Genomic DNA, 16,105 nt, shown 5'->3' with positions numbered 1-16,105 from the left:
ACTGAGTCAAGTCACAGGGCCTGTCTCTGATTATAGTTATTAGATGCTTCAAAAAGGACGTTGGAACAGGAATGTAGTGATGCACTTCCTGCTGTGGTCTGGCAGTGTGTGACTTCGAGACTACTTGAGTCCAAGGCTCTATCCACATATGTTTAATGGCTCTTGATAACTCCTCCCCCTTTTCATGCAATGATTAGGAAAAGCCTTTCATGCTTTGAAAATGCAGTAGTAAATAATGTCTCATTCATATTTGCCTTCATGATAGCTAGCTGGCCTTGGTGGAATAGGTGGGTAATTTCTACTGCTATCCAGAGTTCGGAGCTGTTTCTTCCAGTCTAGAGTTGTAAGGTTTCTTTTGTAATGTGATAGGACCAACTGTTTGAGTCCTGCCTTGGAATATAAAGCTACCTGTTTTAGAAAAGCTCAGCTTTCCAGTAATGTAGTGTATCGCATAAAACTTAAATTATACATATATGCTTGGTATTTATTTCAATTTAAAATTCTGTAATCAAGCATTTGTCTGTAAAGACTATTAATTGCTCCCAGCAATGTGCAAAAAAGACATCGTTTGTAGTGTGTGTGATTTTTTTTTTTTTTTTTTTTTTGTAGAGGGTGAAGGGAATTAGACAGTAACACATGGCTGCAGAAGCTACTCAGCAATTGATGAGTTGATAATGATGCAGCTCTATCAGAGTTGTTTTTTCAGAGATGTTTGGGGTTGACTCACATATGGGGAAACTGGCAAGTGTTTCAGAATAAAATTCTGGGGACTTGTAACACATTGTGGTGATCTCAAGCTAGACATTTGCCTACTCTCCTCTTCTATCAGTGGTTGTCTGACTTGTTTACTATTTTGGTTTTACTCTTTAGGGAATACTACATGACTTCTGGGAGCCAGATTCTTGAAGTCTTGCCTAGTTCAGGGAAAGTTAACAGAAAAACTCTGATACAAAGGAAGATGTAGAATGAATGGAGCTTCACCTTGGTTGGAACAGAAGAAATCAGTCACCTGAGTTAGAACATGAGCTTGATTCAGGCAAATAAACACAATGATCTAATTTGATTAATATTGCTTTTACTACAAATACATTACTTCTGAAAAATTGAAGTGGATAAAATAAAAAAGCCCAGCTATTTCTATAGCTCTGTCTGAATTGAAAGCTGAGGGAAGTTTTCTCATTTCCATTGTTAATCGTAAGACATATTTGAAAACCGTCTGTGTGTTTTCTTGCCAGCACACACCTGCAAGTATTGTTTTAGGGTGGCTGGGAAAGAGCTGCCCTGTGACACAGAACGTGAGTTCAGACACAGTGTTAGACCTCCCCTGTTGTGAGCAGGTGAGGAAGTGGTTCAGAACTGGACTGAATAACAGAATTGCCTGCACATGTTAATTTGCGAAGCAGAATTGGTATGACCATCCGGTGTCTCTAAAAAATACAAAATCTAAAAGTTGCATGTGAACAAATGACAGCCCTCATCTTCACTCGAGGGTCAAAACAGAAGTTAAGAATGGTTGTGCCCAAACAGGTTAAGTGGATGTTTCTTTGCTCTGTGGTTGTGTTTTATCAAATAACAAAATGGAATTTGTTATTGCAATGATGTATTAATTTTAACTTGTTTTCAGGTGTTAATTTATTTATGCAGCGAATGTGACTGCACAGAAAGTGTTTCTGTAAGACCCAAGTTATAGATGAGATCTTATTACACCAGTAGTATTGTACTGCTCTTTAAGAAACAAACACCTGTGTTATCTGGCTTCAGCACTTTCTCTAAATGGAGAAAGTGCTAATCCTAAAATCTCAGCTCAGCGGAGATTTGAGGAGATGAACATTTGGCCCACCTATGTAAAAACTGTGAAAGCCATATGAGGTCTGAATTCCTTTCGGTGAAATCTTGCTGCGCACACAATATGTACACAAAGCTCCAGGAGCTGTTTGTGAAATAATCAAAGGAAGATGTGATCTCCTTTTGTGCTCTCTGTGCAAATGCCATCACTTAAATCTTACACTGTGGTTTGTCTGTAGGATGTGTGTGTGTATATGAAGAGGAAGTTAAGGTAGAAACACCAACTGGGATTCCTGTAACAAGTGAGATTTTTAATAATATTAACATGTGCATTTTATAATACTATTTCCTTTTAATTTTTGTAGATTACCCTGTCTTGTATGATAAATTCCCTACAACTTTCCAAGATGAGAATGTAAAATAAGTCTCAAAAAAACCCCACCCCACCTTCAAATTTAAGTATGTATATTACATATAAAGGAACTGCTATAGAGTGGACACATGTCTTATAGGGAAGGTATTTTATTTGCAAATTTGTGTTAAATGTTTTGTCTTTCATTTCAAGTGTTAGAGAATTAGCCTAAGACTGCAGCGACTCTGTGCCCTTCACAGGATAATCAGCTTATCTTTGTTCAAACAAAAGTTGTGCTCCTGGCATTGTTCGGGGGGAGGGGGAAGAAAATCCTTTTTTTTAATCTCAACATGTTATTTAAGAATTGGAAGAATCTACCTCAAAGGGTATCTTTGTCTGGAAATAGAACTGCTTTAGGCTAAAAAAAAAAATTACATGGTGTTATATATGTATGGCAACGCCATCCTTTGCTCTGCTTGTCTTTGATAGTGTATCAGCCTTCCCTCTGGTAGCAGTTGCTCACTCTATTGAATATATTGTATGTAATTTTATTAATGTTTATATTTTTTTCTCACTAATGTTGTATAAAGTTTTTAAAAAAAAAATGCAGAATGTTTACTGTATGTGATGTGTATATATTTTCTTACCATGTAAAGTTGAAGTTGCTGTCCTGTATATTTTGGAGAAGGAAAGGAGAGGGGTTTAGATGAACAGCTTTTGTACTGCAGTTCACAGCACATTGAAACTGCTGAGGTTTTTTTCCGGATGAAATAGCCACTTTGATATTTACTTTTCTTTAACAGAACAATGAAAAAATAAAACCAGACATGCTTTTCTAATTAAATGTCCCTGGACAGAATGGGCATGCCTCAGCTCTGTTTCACAAAAAAATGGCTGCGGATCCTATTTTGGCCTTACAGTACACATTGTCATTCTTGGGTTCACAGCTGATTAGCTTACTATAAATGGAAAAAGTCTTGAAATCGTTCTTAGCTCAGCCAGTCCTGTGTTTTCATGCCTAATGTCTGTGTATACATTCCTGCATTTTCCCTCTCCCCCTCCTGCTTTGTCTGGACTTTCTTCCATCTGTTTTATAGCTGAGTAGTAATTCCCCAGTTCCTTAAGCCTGGGCGTAGGTTGAATTGGAGCTCATTAGTATCCTTACAGAGATGATCCCAAAGCATTGCTGCAGAGTCTTTACGAGGACTGCTGAGCGGAGCACTGCTTCAGGACTCCTGGAATTGAAATAGCAAACCTGCTGCCGTTGTGTTTTGCTGACTCATTTACTGGCCCCCAGCCAGAAGTTACATGTGTTGGAAAAGGCTGTTTGCACAGTAAATGTCTTAACTGCTTTGGTTGTCTTCAGATAAGCATTTTGCACTGACGTTTATCTTTTGATATTATGATGGTTGTATTAAGAGCCATGTTATCTCATTTCATGTGAAATTAGGTGCACTTTATTGCAGTAGTCACAGACAAAACATTAAAGGTTGACTATAAAATATGTATTTGTGGCTCTTTGCCTGATTTGTTTTGTTTTTTTTTTTTTTTTTAAATTTTCTGACAAGCCTCTGTATGGCTTGAAAAAAAGCTTCTGGCTTTAAGTTGAAGAAACCTGCCAGCAAAACTATTTCTGCATCTCATAGTCTCACTGTTCCTGTTGCGGAACTTGGTAATGGATGGGGATTTCAGAAGTGATTAATGACTTGCAGGTAGGTCTGGCTGAAGGTCAGTAGGACATGTACGCTCCATTGATGCAGTGGCTGCAGGAACTCTCTGAAGTCCCCAAAGCTCATAGTTGAGTTGAGAATATCTTTGGCAAAAGCAGATGGCTGGCACAAACACACGAAGTGTGCCGTTATTATTGGCGGAGCAGCTGGTGAGATTGCTATGTGATAGGATTTTAGAGGTAGCATTTCAGTGTGGAAAAAGACCTTTTTTTAACAATGAGGGATGGATACTGCAGTGGTAATTTTCAGAGCACAGACATGCCAGGTGCACCTCCATGAAAGCTTAGCACTGCCTAGCAGCCAGCTCTGGGTCTCGGACATGGCCTAGTCCAGGGGTGGACTCCAGGCACATGGGCTTGTGAGAGAGACTGTGCTGTCTCTTGGAGACTGAAGCAAGTACTTCTAGGTAGTTGAGTCACAAAAAGGATTCTTCTGCTGACCCTGTCACTAGCAGGAACACTTCAAACTCCACAGTATTAACACTGATCTTGTATGTTTGTTTTTCTTTCCCGGGAGAACTGTATGTATAGCATAGTGTCCCTGGCTTGGGTTTCTGTTTTGTTTTTTTGTTTTTCTTCCACTGGCTTCTAGTGTTTGTGTGGCTTGTTATTCCACCGGAGGGGGCAAATCAGAAAGGGTGCTGTTGGAGATGACCCTCCTAATTCTGGGGGCTCATTCCTTGGGCCTATAAGCTCTTGAAATTTGTTCTTGCCCAAGGTTCCCCAGTGGGAAACACCCTGCTGTGCCAATGGGGCAGCTGTTGGCACTGATCATGCTTGTTTCTGCATCCTGAAAAAGATAAAAGGCTCTCAGGACTGGCTGGTGTGGGGCAGAGAAGAGGCTTGTAGGAGCCTAGGCAGCTGCTGTGGGGTCCTCCCTTGGAGCTCTGATGGAGCTGCCCAGAGAGGTCAGACCATCATTAGTGAATTTAGGTCATTCCTTGTGGTTTAAGTTATCAGAACACTCTCAATGATGTTCAAATTGCTATTTTCCCATCTTCCCCCTGGGCAGTGAAATACCTTGATGTTTTGCCTTGTGGATGTTTTGCCAGCTTTACTGGTGGGAGCCCTTCTTATTTAGTGTTGAAAAGGGCTTTCAGTGCTGGCGCACAGTGTGGACTGCTGATGGGGAGGACCCTAGAGAAAGTAAATTCCTTGAAGGGCTTCTCCTTGCAGAGGTGCTTTTAGTTTTGCCTGGCTGCTGCTTTTTTCAGCCAGCGCTGCTTTGCCTTTGCAGTAAGGAATTCGAAAGGGAATATTTGATCTGGTATCAAAAGTAGGGCTGGGTGGTGAGAGAAGAAAAACATTCACATCTTTCCATCTTGATATTTTGGTGCGGATGCTGAAGCTGGTCCCCATACTTGCAAGTTGCTGGTTAAGATGTATTTTTAGGTGACTTTTCAGATCTGTTGTACTTTTTGAATGCCTCCCGTCTCTGTGGTGAGCTGCTGCTGATGTTTCACCTCCTTCTACTTCCCTGCTGCCTCCCAGTTGCCTATAGGGAGGTCATAGGGGAGGGGATGGCAACTCGAATTGTTCCCTTCATTGTCATCAGGGCGTCTTTGCCATCAGACTGGGGGGAGACCTAAAGCTCTTCAGGGCAGGTTTGGCCCATATGGTGTGTAGGGGAGGACTCCAAGCAACAGGATACAGGGCTATTTTCACACCCTTCTCGCAGTGCTTCCCTTTGGGTTTGCACTCACTGCTGCAGCTGCCTGAAGCTGGACAAGCAATGCTCCTTTGCTCCTGCAGAGAAAACCAGAAAGGGTAAATAATTTTTTTTTTTAATGCTTTTGTGCTACCAGGCCCATCCTTCACCCAAGTAGCAAGTGCTGTGAGCTGGCTCAGCTTGCAGGCTCCATGGTTTAGTCTCTCAGTCTCGGGCTCACTTCATTCAAAGCCTGCTTGGAGATGAAAGTCCTGGCTCTTGGAGTGCAGGCAGGAGCAGGGGGTCCCTTTCTTCTCCGGACTGACCACCAGGCTGTGGTTGGAATAAAAGTAATAGCTTAAAGCTGTCAGGCTCAGCGGTGGGGAGAGGATGGCTAGGCATTAAGTTTTGTGCTTTATTCACACTGCAGGCTTTTATAAATGCAGTGTAAATCCTGCAGGGTGGCCATGGGCTCTTCAGACAGCATCGTTTAGGCTCTCAGACACATTGATGTGTGTGCTGGAAGCCGAACCTGTCCCCTTTGCCCTAACCCAAGCTGCGGGGAGAGGCCTGGCAGGTGAGGATGCCGAGGTGCTGCACTGCATATTGACTCTCCTCCACGTTTGTGGAGCACTGCCTGACTCCCCTGTGTACTAACCTACTTTTTTTCAGTATTTTGGGCTCCAGCATTGTTATGGTAAGGTTTGCACAGCACAACGTGTTTTTCCCTCCAGTTGATTTTCTCTTATTAGCCCATTTTTCCTCTTGCCCTCATTCTGTTTTTCCCCACAGTACATGAATGCCGTTTGCTGAGAAACTGTGTCAGCCTTCCTCGTAATTAAGAGTCTGGCAGGAGCCAGCGCGACAGTCATTTTGGAGATGATGTTTCCAGTTTGGAGCTGACAGTGAGCTGGGGTGCTGCGGCAGGGGTTCAGTGCTGGGGATGCGGGGATGTTCTCCAGCTGAGTGGGGCAGGGGGACCCACGAGGAGCTCGGCGCAGGAGCAGTGAGTACCCCGGGTACATCTCAACTGAGGTATTTAAACTGTGTCCTCTTGAAAAGCAGCTCCAGGAATGGTTAAATTCTAGGTTATATCACAGGTTTAGCCCTTTGGGAGGGAATCTGCATGTGTCTGTAGAGAACAGGAATAAATTGCAGTGGCCTTAAGTCAGCTGCGTCTCTCCATCTCGGAAATAGCTGTAATGTTGGAAAGTAAAATAGAGAGCTCAACAATCAAATGACCTAAAAAAATGTTAAATAGAGAGAAGTTATTCAATGGTGCTCTGTAATTTGGTTTCAGACTCCGTAGTTCTTTTATTAGCAGGAAAGCTCAAAGCAAACAAAGGCAGACAGGAGCTGGGGATCTGCTTGCCTCAGGATGTTGTGGATGCTAAAAGCTTGGAGGTTCAAAGGTTTTGTGGCAGAAAAATCCATCAGGATCTATGAAGTCAAAGCGGCCATCCCTGGCTGAGAAAGCTTCAGGCTGCTGATCTCTGGAGGGTGAAGCGTGTGCTGGGGAGATACCCCAGAGCGTCCATCCTGCTCCTGTACCCCCTGCAAGATGCTAGCATTTTGGTCCAGTGTGGTGGGCTGCCTGTATGCTTTATGTGAATGGCTGAGGGATTTCGTGTCATGTCATCTCACGGTTTCCAAACTGTTGTGTCCACAGTTGCGTGTCTCCTTCTGCTCCTGCAACAGAAGTTGCAGTTGAAGGTGCCACCAGCCCTTGCTCTAAAGAAGCCTAGTGAGGTGTATGGGATCAAATGTCTCCTGTGGCTGAAGAGACACCAGTGACTTTTTTTGATCTTTCTAATGACACTGCAAGCGAGACTAGGAAAACAAGTTGTGTGGTTCAGGAGCTCCAGCAGAACACAATGTGACACCCAACCAATCACACGCCAAAGCTGATCTCCTTCCTCTCCCCTCCCACCTCACCTGTAGATGTTTTCAGCTGAGGAGAAGTAAAAATAAGAGCATATGAGATTTTTTTAAAAATAATCCTGCGTGGTACCTTCAGAACAGAATTCAGCATTTCCCCTTTCTAGTTGCTGTGTCAGATTTGCCTCTTGGGGGCAACCTCACCCCACTCCAGCTGGGAGCATGGCTTCTGTCACTGCAAAGACAAAAGGGAGTTCAGTGTGCCTGGGAGATGATGACTCACTGCACATCTCTCACTGCCTTTGCATTATCAGATAATTTTTGGCAATCGAGGTCATTATTTGCTGAAAGGATTTAAAGAAAGTAGTCGAGGTTGACTGTTCCTGACTTTTCAGAAATGATGCGATCGGTTCTTGAAGGTCCCTTTCCAGGCTTGGAGTCCAAAGTTTCTCCTGCCCTGCTGTCCTTTGCAGAGAGGAGGGTGGCATGGAAGGACGTGTGTTTTGCGGCTCTCGTTTAATGGATAGAGCATAAATCTGTGCAATAAAGATTTACAGTGATCTCTCTGGTCGTCTTTTGCCTGGGATCCCTTGGACTATCCCTAAGACTATCAGCACTGTGGTTGCTCTGACTTGTATATAGGGGAGAGAGCAAACTTACTGCTCCAGCTCCGTTTTAGCCCTGTGTCCCTGAGCAGGCATCTCATATAAACCCATCCATAAATAACCATTTGCATTTATTTAAAGGGCATTGAGGTATACGGTGGAATAAAGGGAGTATTATTCATGCGTCGTGCTGTGGTTCCTAATGGTACTTTACACGCTGATATGACCTACAAAGCTTGTTGTTTCGTGCCTGCAGTGCTCTGATGTTCTTCTTACCCTGAGGGTCAGAAATGACAAGAATAAACGATCATGACGGGTGTCTTGCAAATCCCTGCTCCCTTGCCTTGGAAGTGTCCTTGCGAGGGAGCAGCTCGGTGACATTGCTGGCGCAGGCAGAGGGGGAGGCAGCATGCTTGTCCGGCTGCGGGAGGCAAGCGGGGTGGCCTTCGTGTTATATGCGAGGGCAGATTGATTTATCCGTATTCCTGTTTCACCTTCTCCCTGAAGCACAGGGATACAGCTGGGGCTGGGTGGGGGGGGGTTGGCCCAAGCCCAACACACGCAGGAACCCCCCCTGGGAAAACACCAGCGGAGGAGGCTGGAGCAAGTGGGGTTAACCACAGACCCTGGCGTGTAGGGAAGTACCCGAAAGAGGGGTGCAGGAGGCTGCAGCCTGTTTCTGCCCGATGAAGGACTGAGTCAGCCCTGCTGGGACAGCAGCTCCTGGCTCCAGCCAGCCTGGGCACTTGGACAGCAGCGACCGCGCAGCTCATTAACCCAGCCCTCCAGCACTCGCTCTGCTGGCCTTGACACTGTCCTTCTTAATAGCTCCCTCTTCTTCTTTTTGTTGTTTGTTTTTTTTTTTTTTTAATAAAGGTAAATTAGCTATATGGATATGGAGGAACATGAATCAAAGGAATTCAGCTGACTCTTGAACGTACCATTTGTACAGGGATGTGCTAAAGCACCAGAACGTGATGGATGCAGCCTGCTCGGAAAACACCTGAGGACAAAAACTGCTTGTAAGCATCTCACCGCAGCTTCCCAAAATCTGATTATGTAGGGGGAAGAAAAAAAAAAAATCAAGTTTTGGAATACATTAAGTCAGTTGAACAGTACAGGGAGAAGGAACCAGCAAGAAGATCAGTTCCTGAATGCTGCAGAGAAATTTCACTGACCTGGAGCTTCAGAGCAAGGTTGGCTATACTTAGAAGAGTTATGTTTCACCCAAAGTATTTAATACTGGGCATTTGAAATGCTCTGTGTACCTAAAGAGCTCCCCAAAAATCTGCTTATGAGGAGATTTTAGAGGAACCTTGGGCTCAGGCCATGCTTTTGATGGGTTAACTCAGAAGTTTGGGGTTTTTTTTAAAAAAAAAAAAAACACAACACAAAGAGAAGCATGGAAAGGGTAAGTCTCTGGCCTCCCTCACAGGGAAGCAAAAATTACCATGTAATGAATGCCAGGCTGCTTTTGGGACACGTGCTGATAGATCTGTTGTTAGGAGGGAGATGTTTCCATGGCAAAACCATCACCCTAAATGGCACTGTAACTCAGCAGAGATGCAGCGGTGGCCCCACGGACTGTCTTCCCAGTCCATTCCAACCTTCTTCCCCGTCCATTGCAACTGGGGAGTTGGGAGCACGATGGCAGGGGGGATCAGGGCAGCTCACGGTGGTGCTTCCCGTGCCGCTGCCGCAGTGCCTGGGCTCTGCCGACAAGGCTGTCGGCTCAGCGTTTTTTGGTCTTTTCCGACTTTAAAAGAAAATGACAACAAAAGGCAAGCTTGAAATAGCTCATTTTATCTCAGCAGACAAATAACTTGCTTTGAGCATCATTGTCACTCAGGCTAAATTACTTTTAGATGTTTTTAATGACTGGGTAACGTTTTTCAGCTGTTCATTCTGTGGTACCCTGCTGGGGGACAGTCCATCTATAAAGACCAAGGACTCTGATGCTGTGGTTGTTTTTCATGACATTTGTTTGGCTTTATTATTTGATATGTGATTCCCTATGGTAGACATGTTTTCAGCTAAATTTACAACTACAAGCCCTTTTCTTTGCATAAGGGGATCTGTTTCCAAATGGGGCTGGAAAGCTGACTGTGTGTGGAGCAGCGGGAGGTCAGGGATGTAGAGAAACTGGGAGACTGAAGGTGACAGTCCAAATCCTATCTGTGCTGAGTTGATGTTACCATAGGGCTGGAAAGATTTTAACCAGTCATTTGTTACCCCTACCTTTCATTTCACTTGTAATGCATGGCATGGGGAGCTGTGACTTGCAAAACGATCCCAATAGGGACACAGTTTGCAACATCAGCCACACAGGTTTCCCAGATCCCTCTTTCTGAGGCAGGCACAGCTTTTGCGTTCGTTCCTGAAGGCAGCTTTTAAGCCACTCACCATTGCCATCTCCGGGTTTTGCAGCGCTTCTAGGAGATGTATTTTTAAATTCAAGCTCATAAATTTTGGAAGCTCCTCTCCTTCCCCCACCCCCTCGTCCCTATCAAAGTGTCAGAGCTGAAGAAAAACCGTGAGTGTGATAGATGCGCCCGGCTCTGCTTGCCAGCGCTCCGCCTGTGTGCAGGGGGTTATTTACTGCGCTGCTCGGGTTGTTTCTTCTTCGGTGGCGGCGATGGCAGCATTGGGGTTCAGTGCCTGGGATGGAGAGGCAGACTGCCCGTGGTTCAGCTGAGCTTTGGGCTGGAGCAAGCAGGGCTGGGGAGAGGTCGCTTGGGCAGAGGGATCAGATGGCCAAAAGGTGAAGCCATGGGGGTGTGGATCCTGGCTGGTGGCTTGGCCCAAAGGGTGGGTGCCAGGAGCCATTACACCCTCCTGGCTTTAGCTCTGCAGGGTGTGGGTTAGCTCACCCAAAAGAGCAGCTCTTAAAAGCCACCCATGTTGCCCCAGTCCCTGTGCAACCCCACAAACACATGTTACTGCTCTTGGCAGTGTGTGGCAGGGACACGACCTGCCACACAGGTGAAAACACAGGGGCCTGTGACCCAGCTGGAGAAACAGAGACTGAACCTGCTGTGCTCCCCGGCCAGGTTGGACCCTGCCCACTTTTACTGGGAGCAGCTGGGATGATGGGCAGATGGGTTGCTGGAGTCCAGCTGAGCTAGCCACTTCTGGGGCTGGAGCTGTGGCTCTGCCCCTTCCCCGCCTGCAGCTACCTTGGCCCTTCTCCTGCCCCAGAGCTGGGACGAGACCCTGAAATGCCACTCTTGCCTCTCCCATGGGATTCCCAGTGGCTGCTGGCATTTGGCCCCTGTGCTGCAGGAGCATCCCAAAACAGCCCTGCCCGGTTGAAAGGCAGGTCAGGAGCCTGCCCTCCCGCAGTCTCGCCAGCCCTTCCCCGCAGGTGCGCTGCTGACAGATCCCGAGCCAGGGAGATGCTTTCCACCGGCTCAGAGAGGTTTGCAGACGAGCAAACCAAGCCCCGCCGGCTCCCCATGCAAGCGCCTGTCCGTGAACTCCCGCGCGTCTCTCGCAGCCGGGCTTGTGGGAACAGATCGGAGGCTGCTGTGACTCAGCTGCTTCTCCCCTGAGAAAATCCTCCCTGGCACCACGCTGGGCTCTGCGGCTGGGGCTGCCGGCACCTGGCAGCCTTCATCAACAAATGGCCTTGGGCAAAACATCCCAATTTCCACTGCCGAACACTTACAGGGGAGAAATCCAGCATCTGATCTTGTGGGAAGTCAGGGCAGCAACTCCGCTGCTGTACTGAGCTGGAGGGAAAAGTCGGGTCCCTACCCAAAACAGCCCTGGGCTGGAGCGGCTGCAGCATGGCTGGCTGATCCGCTGCCTTCTGGTCTGCCCCTGCCTTTTTCCAACTTGCTATAACTTTCTCAGACAAATTCTTCTGCAATTGTAATTTTCCTTGTTGGCTCTCAGCCTGAAGAAACAGTGGTTTGGAAAGTCTGCTCAATGACTCGAAGGGAAGAGGCTGCCGAGCCTTTCATGCTCTGTGCCCGCTGGAATATTTTTTTTTCCTGGGGCTAATCTGCGGAGCATCACGCTTGGCTTGACGAGTCCATGATGCTCTCAGGAAACAAAGCCAAGTCTAGTGAGTGTTCACTCAGTGGCTGGCAAGCCCCGAGTGCTGCTGCCAGGCTCCAGGCATTGCCCGTGGGTCTTTTCTGCTCTTCTGCTTCACACAGCGCTGCTGGCCGGGAGCCTGGGCAGGCTGGCCCTGGGGTGGGCAGAGGAGACCACCGAGATGACGGATGCTGGAGCAGTGAGACCGATCCTGTGGTGTGGGGCTGGTGTGCTCCCCGCTGGGCTTTTCTTCCATGGAAAGAGGCAAAGCAGTGATGTCGATCTTGCAGAGTAGTTGAGGGATGGAGGGGCCTAGAGAAAAAGCTAGTTTGCTCATTGTTGCTTTCTCATGTCGAAAGGGAAAGGTACCCAATTTTCCGCTGGTAGTTTTGGCGTTATAACATGCCTCTCAGCACAGTGCAGGCTGGCACAGCTTTAGCATGAGTTTCACAACTCTTTTGTGGGTTTCATAAATCCCCAGCTGCTGGAGTGTTGTGATTTTGTAACTCCCAGCTGGCTTTCAAACCAGTCTGGAGAGCAGCTTGAAACGGTCCAGCTGCCTGCTGCCCCTAGGACTGTAGAGGCTGGCAAACCAAATCCCAGATGCTGGGGTTTTATCTTGCTTTTCTTGCTTGGGGCGAGGGAAAAGGCAGGCTGCAGGCACGGCCGGGGAGGAGCCAGATCTGCCCTGGGAAGGAGTTTCCTACCAAAGTCTGCAGATCCTTGGGTTTGATAGACACTGCAACCCCAAAGCTGGGGGCTTTGTGACATGCTGCTGCCATGGCGTGCACCCCTGCCAGCGTATTTCCAATTTCATGCTGGCTGTTATTCAATCCTGCTAAATTGTTTGTATTTATGCTGCTATGATCCACAATGAAACCCTCTTCCTGGCCAAATCTGATTCCCAGCACTGGGGGCAGGGGTCTCCTGCCAGTCACCCAGGACACCCCTGTGCATGGGGCATCCCCTGTGGTCCCAGCCATGCAGGATGAACTTGAGAAGGGGAAAGGGGACTGGAGGGGATGAAGCCTGGGGGCTGGCATGTTTCAGGGTGACAGGCAGGGTGGTGGTCCCCTAGGGCCCAGGGTGGCAGTGGGAGCTGAGCTACAACCAAACCAGACAATGCTTCATACCCAGCAGCGCCTGAGGCACAGTGGTATCGTGCATTAAGCAGCTTAATGTATGTCTTCTTGTGCTGCGATGGGGTCCCCCATGTCCCTGTAGGAAGGCTGCAGGCTGGCGGTGGCTGGAGAAATGTCTCTGGATGTGGATCCAGCAGGGAGCACCTGGCAGCGCTGCCGACGCGGGTGCTGAGCTGCAACCTGAGTGCATGCAGGTCAGCGGCTCCTGGGCTCGGGGTGAGTGCAGCATGTATGCTGGGAGAGCTGATCCGCGCTAATCCTATCAATATTTCACGGTGCTGTGGCCCTGTTATAATTCCTTGCGTCACCTGGGATGCCGACTGGGACAGGGGTGCGGTGCCAAGTGAAACATGAGAGCTGCCACAGCTTCTCCCTGACTCCTTGGGCATTGAAGGGGCAAAAGGAGCTGGCTGTGGGCATTTCTACCCACTGCTGTGGGTAGGGTTATCTGACAGAGACGGGTGAACCCAAACATGCCGGCTGAGCGTGGGCATCGTGGGCATCCACCTGGCTTTGCCATGTGCCAGAGTGGTGTGGCTGTGCTGTGATGGGCAGCTGCTCCTGGTGTGGACGGGGTTGTGACGTGGGACAAGCCTACTCTCTGTGGGACACAGTGTTAAAGTGATAAGAAGAAGAAATTAAACAGTTACCAGACTCTGGGCTGGTGATCAGGGCACTAAAGCATCTCCTTTTCCTAAAGGCTGTTTGGATTAACGGGTAGAGAGCATTAGGGATAAAATCTCCTTGCATGGCTGTGGGAAGGGCGGTTTCCCAAGGTGCCGTGGCATGACCTGAAGGGCCCCCTGCTCCAAGTTGTCCCCTGGGCTGGGACGGGGGCTGCAGGACTGCTCCATCAGGAAATTCCCCTTCCGGTGTTTTGCTGGCTCTGGGTTGAGGTTGGAGCACAAGCAAGATCTCCTGGCTCAGCAGCACCCCTTTGCAGGGCAGAGGGACGCAGGTGTGGGAGAGGGTCAGGTCTGGTTTGGCTCCTGCCTGCTGCTGCCTACATCCCACTCTGGCTATTGGGAAAGCCATGCAAATAAGAGCAAGGCCCTGGCCTTCAACCTTGCGGGGCCCTAAATTCCTTCAGTTAATCTCATGGGGGCAGCAGAGCAGGCGAAGGCTCTGAAAATAGATCTGTTTCCAGCTGCCGATGAGTCGCGTTAATTAATTAAAGCCTTGCAAGCTTGGGCCTGTAAATATGCAGTGCTGAACGCGCCAGGCTCTGCTCGCTCTTTGCTCACGCACTAATTACCCCACTGCAAGGCCAGAAGCTAACACAGCTCCAGTTTGTACTGGGTTCGGCTTGCAGCCACGTGGGAGGGCGCCTGCCTGTGCCGCCCGCGCGGGCAGGGAGTATTGCTACGGGACGGGACGTGCACAGCGCCCTGGAGAGGGAGGGAGCCTTGGGCAGCCCTATCTCAGCCCTGGCACTCTCTTCCCCAGCGCTCATGGACCAGTTCTCCCCATAACCGGCCCCGCAGCCTCCAGCTGCGCCTCTGCTAAGGTAGGGGATGGGGTTTGGAGAGGATGTGGGGGACCGGCCACCTCGCAGCACGCAAACCCCCCATCCCTGGGTAAGACAGGCTGGCCAAAAGCATCCCTGCCCCGCGGGCAGTGCCTGCTGCTTCAGCCTGCCCTCCTGCTGCCTGCGCAGCACTCCAGGACTGTCCAGGCATGGCTGTGGGTGAGCCCGGCTGCCAGTGCGTGGGCATCCCACTTCCGCAGGGTGGGCAGCGAGGTGAGGCACCGCGAGGTGTGGAGGGGATGCTGGAGTTTTGCCCGAGGACAGAAGGAGACAGTAATTAGCCACTGGAGCATACAGGAGGTGAGGGAGGGAGGACAGAGAGCACTGGAGAAGGTGGGTGATGTCTCTCTCAGGTCTCCTGGGGTCCCTGGGAGTGGGGACAGGGAACGGGTCCTGGCATCTTGTGCCAGGTGAGGGGATGGTGGGTGCTTGGTGAGTGTGCATGAAGGTGATGGGAGCCACCCTGTCTGCAGAAGCACCCAGATGGGTCCCTCCTCAGCTGAGACCCATCAATGCGTGAGAACTGGGGGATTCAAACCTCCACTACTCTCCTTTCCACTCACAGCATTTTTAGGAGGCTGGACCCTGGCAGTCAGAGGCCTTGGGAGTGGCATGTTAGCCGGGGTCCCTACAGGAGCACCCTGCCCCTGACACTGTTACCAACCCTAAAAGGTCCAGGTGGTGGTGACACCTGCACCAGGGCTGATCCTTGTCCCTAGACAATGCTCAGCAACTTCACCACAACCTGCTCAACAGTAAGCTCTGCCGTGGGTCTGGCTCCAGGTCTGCAAGGTGTGGGGTCAAGATGGCCCCTTGCCCCTTACTGTAGACTCACCCCTCGTGGGGAGTCAATGTGGAGTGGAGGGGATGAGCCAGCGTTGAGGGTGCTGGTGCTGGGACTGGGCCCCACATGGCTTTGTAACCACGGGCTGGCAGCACCCGGCCACCCTGCCAGCTTCGGGAGCTGTAACCTGGCGTGCGCAGGTACAGCATCTCCCCACCTCCCGCTCCAGCTGATTTCCAGTTGCCCTAGATCCAACCTGCTGATTACATACAGCGCTCGGGGTTTCGCTTTCGGGAGGCCTGCCACCGTGACGGGTGAGGAGGGAGGGTTGGCCAGGCGCTGAAAGCTTGCGAAAGGAAAGCAAACACAGGCCCGAACCTGGCAGCTCCTGCCCGGGGGGAGGAGCCGCAGAAGCCACCCAGGACAAAAAGGCTCCACACACGGCCCTAGAGAAACCATGACCTGCCTGTGTTTCCAAACAAGCTTCCACCATGGGTAAACGCAGACTAAATGGGGAGGCATGTGCTAATAGGAGGGAAAAAATGGGGCACGGCGCCTTGGTCAGGTGTGCGATGTGGGATGCAAGGAGCCTCGGTGGGCACCGCGGCACCGG

At 49.2% G+C, this 16,105-nt stretch overlaps 1 protein-coding gene across 4 annotated transcripts in view; it reads left to right on the top strand.

The window, feature by feature from the left end:
• Positions 1-3,645, top strand: part of SLF2 (SMC5/6 complex localization factor 2) — a 31,857-nt gene extending 28,212 nt beyond the window's left edge. For all 4 annotated transcript variants that reach the window (XM_074875169.1, XM_074875168.1, XM_074875171.1 and 1 more), the window contains exon 20: positions 871-3,645. In XM_074875169.1, the coding sequence (XP_074731270.1) occupies positions 871-906 (36 nt within the window). In that variant the 3' untranslated portion in view covers positions 907-3,645. The remainder of the gene's footprint in view (positions 1-870) is intronic.
• The last annotated feature ends 12,460 nt before the right edge of the window (positions 3,646-16,105 follow it).

This window comes from Strix uralensis, chromosome 7 (genome assembly GCF_047716275.1).
Source record: "Strix uralensis isolate ZFMK-TIS-50842 chromosome 7, bStrUra1, whole genome shotgun sequence".
Lineage (NCBI taxonomy): Eukaryota > Metazoa > Chordata > Aves > Strigiformes > Strigidae > Strix > Strix uralensis.
The sequence above is the reverse complement of the archived record's forward strand: the minus strand, read 5'-3'. Positions and strand labels throughout refer to the sequence as shown.